Source organism: Siniperca chuatsi, linkage group LG7 (genome assembly GCF_020085105.1).
Source record: "Siniperca chuatsi isolate FFG_IHB_CAS linkage group LG7, ASM2008510v1, whole genome shotgun sequence".
NCBI classification, from domain to species: Eukaryota; Metazoa; Chordata; class Actinopteri; order Centrarchiformes; family Sinipercidae; genus Siniperca; species Siniperca chuatsi.
In genome coordinates this window covers 8,294,138-8,308,622 of record NC_058048.1, presented here as the reverse complement: position 1 = coordinate 8,308,622, position 14,485 = coordinate 8,294,138, and the positions used below count along the sequence as shown (strand labels likewise).

General features: G+C 38.7%; 1 protein-coding gene across 5 annotated transcripts in view; it reads left to right on the top strand.

The window, feature by feature from the left end:
• LOC122878537 (limbic system associated membrane protein) overlaps positions 1-9,059 on the top strand; it is a 455,066-nt gene extending 446,007 nt beyond the window's left edge. For all 5 annotated transcript variants that reach the window (XM_044201386.1, XM_044201387.1, XM_044201389.1 and 2 more), the window contains 2 exons: positions 2,931-3,079; positions 4,956-9,059. In XM_044201386.1, coding sequence (XP_044057321.1) covers positions 2,931-3,079; positions 4,956-5,053 — 247 coding nt within the window. In that variant the 3' untranslated portion in view covers positions 5,054-9,059. The remainder of the gene's footprint in view (positions 1-2,930; positions 3,080-4,955) is intronic.
• The last annotated feature ends 5,426 nt before the right edge of the window (positions 9,060-14,485 follow it).

Here is a 14,485-nt window from a genome sequence, read left to right as displayed (position 1 = left end):
GGTCTCTGCATGCTCTGTGGGCAGGCAGGCCTTTTTAATAGTGCAGTCACTTCTCATGAAGACACACTGGAGAATATATATGCTCCTGGCCTTATCATGGGAGGGGGGTTTTAGATGAAGTGGGGACACTGCCAGTGCACTTGCCCTCCCTTAGGTCTCGCTCTCTTGCTTTCAGACACACACACACACTGCCACTGTTCCCAAGGTGTCCCTATGGGAAGGACCTCAGTACTTTATCAAGTCCCCGCTCCCCAGTGAGCCAAATTATGCTGTGCCATCATGTGCGTTTTCCTTTTTATGTTAATACTTTCTATCAGCCAAGTATGTGTCAGCATAAACTTCTCGCTCCCCTGCTCAAATTCCGATTACCACATTACCCAGACTTAAGCAGGATTAAGTTGAGGTGCCTTAAATGAACTTCACCTCATTCATGATACGAAAGGGCTCAATCAGCCCAGAACAAGCAGAATCCATTATGTGCACCGTGTTATTAAAAGGGTTTTATTTGGTTGTGATGATGTAAGGAACAGTTCATCAGCGAAGTATACACTCTGAGTCAGCAAATTGTATTGATTAATTTGTGCTGAAAGGGGTTCAAGGTTGACATAATTGATTGCCAGAAGTTTGGTGGTCATTAGGACTCCCAGAAGTACAGGGAAGGTCTTCAGCAGCATACTAATCTTTCATCCGAAAACGGGATAACAATGATCCTGTTTGTTTGGTGACAACAAAGTAATCTATGGAAATAAACGAGAACAATGACGTTTGAATTGTTGCCCTGAGATCTCAACGCACTGCAACAAAAAAAAAAAAAAAAACACATGCAAATAGACAAAACACAAGAAAATTTCAAAAACATCTTCACCAATTTGGCAACATGCACAGCATTTAGAAAAAATGCTGCGAGGTGAGAAAACACAACGAAATATAGAAACACTGCAAGTAGCACAGACGACAACAGAAACTGTTTCTAGGGGACAACGAAAACACGGCTGGGACACAGTTGTTGTACCACTAAAAAAACGTAAATTTTTGCTCATTTTCCAACACCACTTACGCATAGCCGCCTACAATACCCTCATGAGGCAACAACAAGTCTGTCCCAGCCGTGTTCATCACTTTTCAGTGTCCCCTGGAAACGGTTTCCGTTGTCATGTGTGCTACTTGCAGCATTTCTGTATTTGGTTATGTTTTCTCACTTTGTAGCCTTTGTTCTAAATGCTGCACATGTGTTATCAAATTGATGAAGAAGTTGTCTTAATTTGCTTCTGTTTGGTCTGTTTGCATTTGTTTTCTTAATTTGCAGTGCACTGAGCTCTCAGGGCCACCATAAAATATGTATACAGCAATAAGCAATGTTTATTTTACATTTGCACTTTGTATTCAGGCATGCAAACTGGTTAGGGGTGAAAAAGGTGAAAAGGATGCATGAGCAGAGAAAAACACAGAGGGTCGCTCCCCTGGAGATTTTGTTTTTAAAAATAAGCTACTAAATGCTCATTTCTGATGATTTTTAGGATTACTCTGGTGCTGGTCACAAGCTAACAGAATTACAAGATTGAGCAAAATAAATAGTATTAATTTAATAAGTGCAAAATATCGGTACCATCTGAGGTGGAAAAAGGTTCAGTGGTCCTACATTGTTCTTCACATTTAAATGAACAAATTGGTATATGATAGACCTGTCAAAAGAGTAGCTAAATATATGTAATAGAACAGCTCATTTACGGAGAACAGTGATAGTAACCCGGATTTTACAGGTGTTTTGACAGGTCTATCATATAGCAATTTGTTCACTGAAATCTGAAGAACAACGTAGGACCACTCAACCTTTGGCAACTCAGATGGTACCGATATGGGAAATTTCACATTAGTAGCATTAGTGTATTTAACAGGATAGTTAACAATGTTAGCTTGCTAACAATTCTTGCCCCCCACACCCCCCACCCACCCACACCCCCTTGCATGCCTGTGTAGTGGCTCTTTTGTCATGTTTACAAGTTGTTACATCTCTGCACACTTAAATGAAAACACAAATGTACAGCCTGGTCAGTGACATTGCCTCTCTGCAAACTGCATCTTGTTATCTTTGCTCACCACATTATCCAAAGGTCAAGGATTGCTTTCTGGTAAAAGCAGCATTGTGTCGAACTGTTAATGAAAAAGGTTTGTTCCAAAATGAGAAAGACTTATCTCCCCTCTTAACACTCCGCCTACCCTCAGAAAGTTCACTGACCCCTTCTATTGCAAAGTGATTGCCAGCACCAAAGTATAATTCGTTATGAAATATAATTAATGTTAAGCTAGCTGAATACCTTTACTAAATATTGACATTTCTATTAAAATTGTTGTGAGTTTTTGTACATTTTTGAGATTTAGTGGTTAAGGTCTGTTATTTATGTGTAAGCATATAGATTTGGCTGTCTTCAAATGTCTACTTCATGGCCTTCAGCGTGTAGTAGTTTTGCAGGAACTGTCACATTAAAATTGAATACATGAAGAAATGTAACGTTGTAATGTACGTAATGTTATTATGAGCAATTTTGTCAAGAGATTCACAAATATGACAGCATGTTCTGGCAGCAGTATTGTGTCTGGGATGTAACAACAGATTCAGAAAACAGCTAAATCCTGTCAATCTCATTGTGAAAAGTGTCATATTGCTGTAAGGCTGATAATCAAGCTTTTAAACCAGGAGTAAATTGTGACTAATTTGATTTGTAAGTGTGTGTTCTCTTTAGTAAAAAATCAGTATTTTATGTTGGTTAATTAAGCTCTGGTGAAGTGTCCCTTCTCCATTACCTGTACAGTCACTGCAGACTTCATATTTTACCCAAAATGTCGCTAACTCCCTTCTGGCTTAATCTCCTCTAATTTTCATTACTTTGCAATACTTAAAATGGCCTCACTTGTCTGTCTCTCCTCTCCAGGCTGTCCAATGCTCAGGGCATCAATATCCAAATTCTTGGCACGACCACTATTCTCATGATTGCCAACGTCACCGAAGAGGATTATGGGAACTATACCTGTGTGGCCTCGAACCGACTGGGCATCCAGAATGCCAGTCTTTTCCTCTATAGTGAGTATATACACTACTGCAATTTTCTATAGCTCACGGTTTGAATCCAAGATGGAAGATTCTTGTTTTATTAAAAATATACAACTCCACATATATATAATTGTGACACCTCAGTGATGTCAGGCGTTTTCCATGGGTGCGCTCCAAAACCAGACCAGCACAGTGCTGGTTTAAGCCAGCTGGACATGGTTTCCACTGCATTTGGCACACAAACAGCAGCATCATACACAGTACAGACCAATGACCATATATTTCACATGGCTTGTTGTGGCTGGATTCAGATGGAAAAGGCGCCGTACTGTCTCTGCCAACACTTCAAAGCTGTGAAAAGATACAAATGTAAGTTTACCAAATCATCTCCGCTACCTGCTGCTGTTTGATTATCAGCTAATACAGAGTCAGTGTCATACCTGCTGCCTCATAAGCCAACTGCACTCCATTTAAGTCAGTATCCCCACCCTTGCCACTACATACCAAGTGGCACAGAGGCACGGCCAAATGGAGCACAGCTCTCAAAGGCAAAACATTGGCTGTGACATAGTTGATTGGGGTTTGACCAGGAGTACAACGTGCCCACAGGTTTCTTTCCTGTGATGCAATGTTCATTTTTACTTTGAAACTCTTATTTCTCTCTTATTTCTACGGTGGCCTTGAGAGCTCAACCTACTGCAACAAGAAAAGCCATGCAAAAAGACGAAACAAAAGCAAATCAAGAATACACTTTCATCAATTTGAGGATTTGAGAATTTGTGGAGCATTTAGAAATAAAAAAATGCTGCAAAGTGAGAAAACACAACCACATACAGAAACACTGCAAGGAAATGAGTAACAAAACAGTTGAATTCACATCATGAAAATGAGCTAACAATTTGTTTGTTTTGTTTCAACATTCTGATTGCATTATGCAGATATTACGTACCATTATTTGAATTGGTAGCCTATTAAGCAGCACAAGGCTAACGCTACATTTACTCGCAAATATCTGCAATAACATTTGAATCATGCAATCAGAATGTTAAAACGAAAAAAAAGACATTGTTTGCTCACAATGACTGACAGAGAGTCGACTTCAGTAACTTCAGGAGCCACATGGTAACAAATAACGTGCCACTTTTTAGTGTCCCCTGGAAAAATCTGTTGTTTTCTGATGTGTTCTGTGGGACCTGCAGCATTTCTGTATTTGGTTATGTTTTCTCAGTTTTCAATGTGTTTTTGTCTAAATGCAGCACATGTGCTGTCAAATTGGTCTATTTGCATTTGTTTTCTTAAAGATATAATATGTAACATTTCCACATAAAAATGTCTAAAAACGACTAGATCTGCTTTATATTTTGTTGAGTTGTGTACTTACATTAAGAAATGACATGCATGTGGATTTAAGTTGAAATGTGTTGAGCTTTCAGGGCCACCGTATATTTCCCCAGTTTATGCCTCTTCTGTGCTCTCTGAAGCATGGACTTGAGCGTCCATCACAGCAAGGGAGTGAATAGCACACCATGGCCACCAGATGTCACCAAACACCTCTCAAAGTCTACAGTCCCTTACATAACATTTTATGAATTTACTGACTCAGAGGAAGTGCATATGTAAATATTTTTATAATGTAAAGCACCAGAACAATTAATTTGTTAGTGGTACTACTCTTCTGTCAAACTCCAAAAATTATTGTTGGCATTCTCCTCTACATTACCCCCAAAAATATCAATATTATCTGTGTGATTGCTCAAGAAAACCAAAATAGTGGGTATCCAATTATTTGTCATAGTTTTTCATAATGTTTTTTTCTCAAGATGGTGGATCTGCCAGTCTGAGTGAGCTCTCTGGCAGTGACTCTGACTACATTAACACTCCCCTCTCTCTCTCTTTCTCTGTGCAGGACCCGGGACAGGTCGAGATATCAACGGCTCTGCCTGTGTATCTCAATCACTGTGGCTCCTGCTGGCCTGCTTCGCCTGCCTTTTCTTCAAGTGTTAATACTGCTGTCCTCCTCTTCCTCTTCTTCCCCCTCCTGGCCTTCCCTCCTTCTCCTTCTCCTTCTCTCCAACTCACCGACATCCTTATTGCTACCTTATTACCAACTTTACCACCCCCCAGACTGTTTGCATCATGATACGAAAACCTTATGTGCTCTCGAGCACTGCTTACTGATATTATGAAAAGCAATGGGTTATGAGTAAAATGTTATAAGAACAACAAAAAAAAACAGTGAAATGAAGGACAGAACAAGCAAACAGTGCTCCCTTAAAGAATTGCATTGTTCTTTTTAATTCATATGCATTTCTTTGTTTCTGCTATATCTTGTCTTCGGGGTCTGGATCTGGTTTGGGATTTGTTATATTTTTGTCTTCATGGGAATGAAAGCAGAGGCACCCCACTCACAGGGATGCCAACAATCATTTGTCTCTAGAAGTACTGAAGACATAAGGTATATTTATTCTTACTCCCATAGATGCATTATGTTAACTTCAGTTGTAGATTTAACCAAGTGTTTAACCAGTGCGTTAATGAGCAACATGCAAAGTATCTGCCAAATATCCATAAACTATATAGATTTGAAACTAACACATGCAGAAATCAAAGGGAAAATACTGAAGCTGATTCTGTAATGAGATTAGAGCTTGATATTAAAGTCTGTACTACCATAATCTGATGCTTCTAGACTGAAACAAAGATATAGAGCATTAGCCGGATATCTCTCCAATCAATGACATTGTTTCTAGATGCAGCAGTCACTTGGGTTGTTGCCGTCCAGCCCAGAAATCGAGGATACAGTGAATAGAATCAACTCGGTCCTACTGAGCTAAACCATGCGGAGTACAAGCCTGAAGGAATTAGTTTATCTGGTGATGGATATCTACATCTTCATCCAGTGGCTTTGCAACCACTCGCCTTTATTCCAAAAGAATTCCTCTTTTCTTTTGCAGCAGGAAGGGAAACACAGTAGGTTATAATGATACGTACTGTACATAGTAAAATTTTGTATTTCTCTATGATAAGACAACTTGTTCTGCCACTGTAACAACAGGAAACAGAGAAAATTGTTGCAGTTTATGTTGCTTGTTTGACGACCAACCAACCATACTGTGCAGTTTGTCTCTGCTCCACAGCAGGCTGCACCACATTTAGCTACATACAGTATACTGTACCACATACAGTGTTTGCTTTTAGTTTATAAGTTTTAGGATCATTCTTCTATACTGCTGGAATTTGGATAAAAATGTATGACACCAATGAATGACTTTCTTTTTAGTTTTTCTCTTTCAAAGAAGTATGTGTGTTTTAATATGAAATGATACAGAAAAATTCATAATATATTGATATTGAGGTTATTTTTTTCTGTCTTTACCTCATTCATTTTAGTTGCGTGTGTATATATATACTTGAATCCAATGTCCTTATACTATATGAAAAGGCAAATTTTATGTGTCCATGTTTCTGAATAGGGTAGCTACGTGTTGAGACTGAATAACTCGTAGATCTCTTGAACTGGCAACCCTGCTCTATCATGTGAACCGAAGCCCATTAGACAACAATGATTTTAAAAAAAGGTCTAGCAAAAAAAGAAGATAGTTTTGTGCAGTTGTCATTGTACCTATCCTTGAGATGATACAAGTGCTGGCTTACATGCTTACATTATAGGGAATGGAATATTATGTTTAGCTTGTAATGCTCTTCCGTTTACCAGGAATTCAATATGAGAGCAGCAAACAAATGAATACTGAATGCTTATTGCCCCTAATGGCCATCAAGGCTGATAGGCCTCTTTAACAAAATATTAGCATTATATTACAAGTCCTGCAGCAAATGTTCTCATCACACCTCGACAAAAGATCACTGAATTTATTTCCTTATGAACAAAACAGTTAAATGAATACTACATGTGTAAAACTCACAAAAGGAAGTTCTTTCAAACAGTGCAACTCTTTCAGGAAACAACTCAGAAGTCATTGCTGTTGTGACAAGAATTGCTGAAACTGGTGCACTATTAGCTGCCTTTTTTGCCATTTATTTTGACCTACTGTAAGGTGACTAATAGTGTATGGACTCGAGCGGTCAGCTCAGCTCCTCGACTGGATGTGTGTTCACGTCTCCGCTCTTCTAACAACCAAGCCGAGATAGTACTAGTACTGTAAAACACACAGTGTAATTAATGTCATCCTTGTCATACATTAAAGAAATTGTTCCCAGTGTTTTCATCGTAAATGCTTCTGAGGCCATGGCTGTGTGACTTTGTAGTGTTGGTGATGCCATCTGATCCAGTCTTATTTTCATGTGGGTGAAGTGGTAGAAGTACAGCTGTGCAGAGACTGAAACAGGCCACAATTTCAATAATAGCCGAAGCATTTAAACAGTTAAAACAACATTTCTATCATCTCTATCAGTCACAACACAAAGAATATCTTACAATCAGATTTCTCAGTCTAGGAAGTGATAAGAAAGCTGCTTGTTTTTATGCTTTCATCATCTTATATAAAGGCTTTTTTATTTATTTTCTGCAACTGAACAACTCTGGTGTATCCACTTTAACATGGATTAACTTGACTCCTGGTGTTTTTCTACTACACTGGTATTTCTGCAGACTCTCTTACCGCTTTTTAGCCTCTGGCTAGCCCATATTTGAGGATGCTAGTTTATCAACAACAGTTATCTTCTTATTGTAGTAAGAAGTGAATGATCCAGAGGCTGCAGTGAAATAGTTCTTCATGATCAGTTTGCATGAGAGTGATCTGTGCTACATGTCTATTTCAGCAAGTCCGTCTGTCTCAATATGTGTCACATAAAAAAAAACCCTCAGGGCAGAGCAAGGCTGGCCTTGGGCAGACTCTCAAACAAACTAAAATGTGTTGGGTTTTTTTGCTGGAGGAGACCCTGACAGACTATAAGAGCAGGGTCAAATATCTCCAAATTGTGCTCAGCATTCCTTTTAACCTGCTTGGAATGCATGATGGGTAGAGTTCACTGCATCCAGGCAAATAGTGTGAGGAATCTTATTTTAAAGGATGCTACAGTAAACTGACTGTCATTGTCTTAACTTTCTACCATTCAGGTGATTTTCATGTAAACCTCACCAATGTGCATGTCCAAGTGTGTCCATGCAGGTTAAAACCAGCCAATAAGCACTGAGTGATACTAAGACCACTTATGTAAAAGCCATGGAGCTCTGTCTTATCCATAAAGCAGCAAGGAATACTGTCCTTCCATTGCTCGTACTGTAGAGACCAACAGCCAGCCTATGGACACAGCACCAACCCCCCGTAGACAGACCTGGATATCTACTGAAGACTGTAGATACAGCTATCTAGTTTACTATTGAGCATTGCCTCAAAACATCGCCATTGCTTCACTGTTGGCTTATGTACGTGCGCGTGTGTACTCTGATTCTGATTCTGTTCATTATTAACCTACCTGAGAAGTTAACATGAGGCATGAGACACATGACAAGTTGGCCAAACAGCTAACTTTCTACTTTTTTGTTGATGGTTACAGTGGTAACTCTCTATTTTAAGTTTAAATTATTTTTTCCCGCCTCTGTGTGTATATACAGTATGATGTTTCTACAGTAGAATGTTGTAAAGTCAGCAAATCCATAAGATCGTGTTTATACAACTCAACATTTAAAAATTTAAACAGCAAATGTAACTATCACGTTTGTACGTCCCTTCCCTTTGTCATGGGAAACTAAGATTCAATCATGGATTATGACACAGCAATGTCCCGTTTTTACTTTACTTTATTATGGCATAAGGTGATTGCAGTCGGTTTCTAAAAAAATTATATGTAATAAAGGTATATGAGAAAAGTTCATAACACAAAATAAAGTTGTTTGAATTCAATGTTCTGTATTTGAATGTGACTTGAGATGTCGGGGAGAGTAACCTCTTTTTTTTTTGGAGATAGCTTGGAACACACGGAATCTTAATGGTACTGTTGTGTTTATCACCATGTAACATGCAAATAAAATAATATATGTATTGTTGTATTCTCTCTGGAAGACATTTTTGTCCTCAGAAAGTGTGAGAAATACAACTGAGATTCAGTTCATCACCAAGGGAATGTTCCACTTTTTTGTGCCAAAGATGAAAGGTAAGACTGGTTCTTTATACCACGTCACTGCGCAGCGTACTGCCATGGCAACTGCAGCAGTAAAATGTTTCACCACAAGGTGTCGTAACAAACCAAATTATGTCAAACAATGTGTTGTATCTGGCAGAATGAGGACACATGATTATTGACTTTCAAGATGAACTTTGAAGATGAACAGGGAATGTAGCAGTGTCAAAGGTTAGAAACACAAGCCTGTAGCTGCACAGTTTCCAGCTCAAAACCTCACGCTGGGAAAATGTGTGCGCTGAAAGTAGATTTGTATATTTTATACAGTATTTGCCATAACCGTTTTCAGTGAAACAATCAGTAAAAACTACCTTCATTTTTTTTTCAATTTTGTTGCAGAAAAAAGTAAAAAAGAAGAGGTGAGACCAGTTTTAGTCCTTGAAATAGAGGGATTTGAGAAAAGTGCTGGATTTCGTCCAACATAAAGGTAAGGGTATATAAGGGGAGGAAGGCATGGGAGAGTGTATGACTCAGAAGGGAGAGGGCAATAAAAGAAACTTTTGAGAGAAAGTATCCTTATTCCAGGACTTCTTGTTCAGCAAACCAGCTTCATTAGTGTGAAGGTCACACAGCTTCTGTGAAACTGAGGTTGGTATTTATGTAAATTAAGGGGCTGTTATTATTTATTTCATTTTTGCTTAACCTTTCTATCTTGACAGAAGTCACATGGGTCCCATTTTAATTCCCAGCATTTTATCTTGCATAGTGTTATTGCTTCATACAGTGTCTTTCAATAGGATCTTTAAATAAGTATTTAATTCTGAAATTAGAGATATATACAGTAAGTAATTAACACTTTTAAATCAGATCTAAGACTGAGTGTGTTTACATGATCACTAGTATCTCAGTTATGATCAGGTATTTGGAGTGTTGCATGTAAACAATGGTTTCAGAAACCTGGACATGCTAGCTGAAACACTTAGATAGAAACCGGGATACTGTGGAACCTTATCTGGGCTTTTGTTCTGAGCATTCTCTGTTGGTACATAAATGAGTGACTGAGACGTTGAGGAATCAAGACGATGATCAGAAACCTGGATTCTGATCCAGGGATAACCAGGTTTCTCATGTTTCATGTAAACGTCTTTTCCCAAATTAGATCAAAACCAGGATACTAGTGTGCATGTTGTGTCCCATGAATGCTAGGTGTTGCCTCTGCTAATGAAATATGTCTAAAACAGTGGTTACTAAGGTTTTGCAAATAACCCAGGTTTACTGTGTAACTAGTACCCTAACGCAAGTTTGGTGCATGATATTGACATCTGATGTCAAACGAATACATTTTGGGAAATAAACGTATTCACTTTCTTGCCAGCGGAGGCTCATGGAACTCACTGCACCCAGCCAATAAATAGTCCAACCCATAACACCCTCGCAAAACTACAAATACTCATCTTTACACATCCGTTTTTGTACAGATTAAACAAACAATATATAATATGTAAATGAGTGAGTTTAAGAGGTGCTGGTATAGGCTGATTGGTAACACAATTTACAGGTTCACGAATTTCATGGTAAGTAGGTGGTAATTAACAAGTATTGTCTTTGAAATTTCTTTGAAATTACACCCAAATTACCTCAACATTTACCCCAAAATGTATCGAAAAGTACCACAACATTATTTAAAAATTATTGTCTGTTTTTTCCCAATAAGCAGGTAATAAATAGCTGGTCATTTCTTTAATACATTTACAGAAAAATAATACGAAGTGAATTGATAGGCGTGATTACAAATGTATTTATTTCCAGATCTGCAGTTTTCTGGTAAGTACAGTAGCTAATATTTACAAGGAACTTCTTTGAAATTTCCAAAATGTATTGTTAATTACCCCAAAATTATTTAAGAATTATATTCCACTATTTCCTAATAAGCAGTTACGGTACACCCTGAAACTGTATGTATGAACCAAACACCCCAAACCATTACATTAGCTACCAACACAGACTCATAGACACATACACACTGGAAAAAGTGGTGTTGCCACTGACTGACCCAAGACTGACACTGCATCACCGGTGGGGGACAACATGTTTACTATTTGCTTGTTTAGAGAAGAAAACAAGTAATGTACTGCTATCAAAAAGGACTGCTCTGCTCTCTTGCAATAGTATCAATTACTTCCTAGGCTGCTCACACACACACACACACACACACACACACACACACACGGAAATTATAGCTAACTTACAACTAAGACAAAGGAAACACCAGGCAAATTCTGCTGAAGCGACAGAGGTACTCTTAGCAGGTCAGAAATGTGTTACTATGTGTTACCAAAACAGTCTATAGCCTAGTGTATGCTCTACTGTATAACTGTATGAAAGTGTACATGGGATGGTTGAAATACATAATATGGTCACATGAACTTGAGAGTTGTATTCATACTTTGTCAAAATGGATAACACAGATGTAGATGAAAACCTCTGGCCTGATGCTACCCAAAGACAGGACGCTGAAGCAAAATATGAATAATGACTTTTTTCTTACCAATATAGTAAATACTTTTTTTATTTGATAGGGAGAAAGACTGTAATATGAATAGAGTGCAGTGCAGTAAACAAAACAAAACAAAAAAAAACTGTCATCACAAACAAAGCACTATTTATTTACATTTATTAATCAAAGCATTCACAATGATCATTCAAAATCAGCAGGAGGAGGTGCGTAGAAACAGCTGTTTACAGTTTGCAGCTCTCTCTCTCTCTCTCGTTGACTGTCCCTTCACCTCCCTGTCGTTTCCCTTCTGTTTGTGGATTGGGAATGCAATTAGGGCCGAAAGTTCTATTTACAACCATGAAAAGCAAGTAGGCTAAGAAACCGAACTAAGTGACGTGTTTTGTCTGTCTGTCTGTTGAGCTCTGCTCTGTTTCAGTACTATGGACAGCACCGCACCTACTCACTAATTTAGCCATACTCATTTCACCATTTCACAGCACAAACGCCCACTTGCTTGGCTTACAGTACTCATACATACACCAAAAAGTATTGGTGCATCTACTGGTATATGTGGGGCTTGCAGATTCTGAGAGTGACAAAAGAAAGCCGGATCCAATCAAGTAGGTGTCGGTCCCAATCTGGGAGGTCCCGGATCCTGTTCCGGCAGGATCACATTAACATTTTCCATGCAGTTACTACAGCTTCACGCTAATGACTGACCACTACTCACTCCACAACTGCTCTGGTCTACACACCGGTCACTAATTGCTCCTCTTCCTCCACAGTGACCTCTTCCCCTCCAGTCTGTACCACCAGCTCCCCCTACAGTCCAAATAATTCTTGTGACAATCCAGAGAGCCTCTCTTTTATCCCTGTTATAGGGAGATATCAGACCACCACACAAAACCAGTTTTAATCTGGTTAGGCCCAGTTTAACTCCGCTCCTCAACATTCCTGACGTTAAAGTCAAAATTTGGTCTATTAAATGTTAGGTCCCTCTCTAATAAGACATTCGTCTTAAACAATTTCATTTTGTCCCAGAATTTTTTTTTTTTTTTAACTGAAACCTGGCTGAAGAAATGAGAATGTAATCAACTTTTAGAGCTATGCCCCCCAAATTTTAGCTATTTTAACTCCGTTAGGCTTAGTGGCCGTGGTGGTGGCCTAGCTGTGGTTTTTAAAAATTGCTTTAAATGTTCTCTTCTTACTGTTAAATAATTTACCAGCTTTGAGGCTCTCACATTTCTTATCTGCTGCACAAATCCTGTATGTTGCATTGTTATTTACCGTACACCAAAACTGAACAGTAACATTTCTGATTTTATTGCTGCTGCAGTTGTCAAGTATGATAAAGTGATTATGGTTGGTGTGTCTGCTCTAGAAGCTGCTGCCCCCCTTACGACGAAATCAGTTTCAATCTCTGTGGCTAAATGATGACATCTGCTCTGTGAAAGGAGAATGTAGACAAGCAGAGCGTTGGTGGAAAACCACACAACTGCTTTTCCATTGTAATCGAATGAAAGACTTGATGATCTTGATAAATCAAAAGATTAAGGATGCACAAACTTATTTCAATAATCTTATCACCACAAACAAGCACAATCCTACGTTTCTTTTTAGATGTCTTGACCTCCTCTTTAATAACTCAGCCTCCAGCATGGCCTCAGCTTTGGTGGAAGATTGTGAACATTTTTTATCCTTCTTTGTAGACAAAATCAACTGGAGGGCACACTGGAAGTAAGAACTTCCAGTGTTCCCCCCAGCCCCCCTGCCCTCGTACTGAGCCGTCTCACACCTGTCTCATCCTGATAGATACATTTTCCCCCCATCTCCCTCAGGGATTTGATTTGATCCATGTGTCCCCTCGACATTGTGCCTCCCAGACTTCTTAAAGACACCATCAGCATAATTGGACCGTTTCTACTTGCTATAATGAACCAGTCACTCGCATCAGGCTATGTCCCTGACTCTTTTAAAATGGCCACAGTTCAACCACTGCTAAAAAAAAAAATCACACCTAGATCCTAGCATACCATCAAACTATAGATCATTTCTAAGCTACCCTTTACATCTAAGATTGTAGAAAAATTGGTCCGCAAGCAACTTCTGGAACTGGTGGAACAAAATTATATTTGATAAATACCAATCAGGCTTTCGTCACAAACACAGCACTGAGACAGCACAAATGACATTCTTATGCAGTTAGACCACAGTGAAGTTGCAATTTTAGTCCTTTTAGATTGATTCTGCAGCCTTTGACACTATTGACCACGCTACTCTAATTGATCGGCTGGAAAAATTGGTTGGTATCTGGTGTAGCACTATGTTGGTTTTCCTCTTCTTTATCCAACCGGCAGCCATTTTCTTTTTATTATATATGCTCCCCCTAAGGGCACTTGATCCGTCAATTCAGCTGTGTATTTTATCAGTTTTATGCTGACGACACACAACTCAACTTATCTGTTATGCAGTGATCTCTCGAATTTAACTACTCTGCACATGTGTCTGGCCAATATTAGTAACTGGATGTCTCATAATTTTCTTCAACTAAATCACAGTAAAACTGTTTCTCCAAAAACCTAGGCGTCATTTTTGACTACCAGCTGAAATTTGATAAACATAATAAATTAATTACCAGCTATTTATTACCTGCTTGTTGGGAAATAACGGAATATAATTGTTAAATAATTTTGGGATGATTTTCAATACATTTTGGGGTAAATGTTGGGGTAATTTGGGGGTAATTTCAAAGAAATTTCAAATACGTTACTCATTAATTATCATCATGAAATTCCCGGACCTGTAAAATGAAGTGTTACTGGCTGTTTTGTTTTTTTATCTTCCCACAGAGCTAGCTG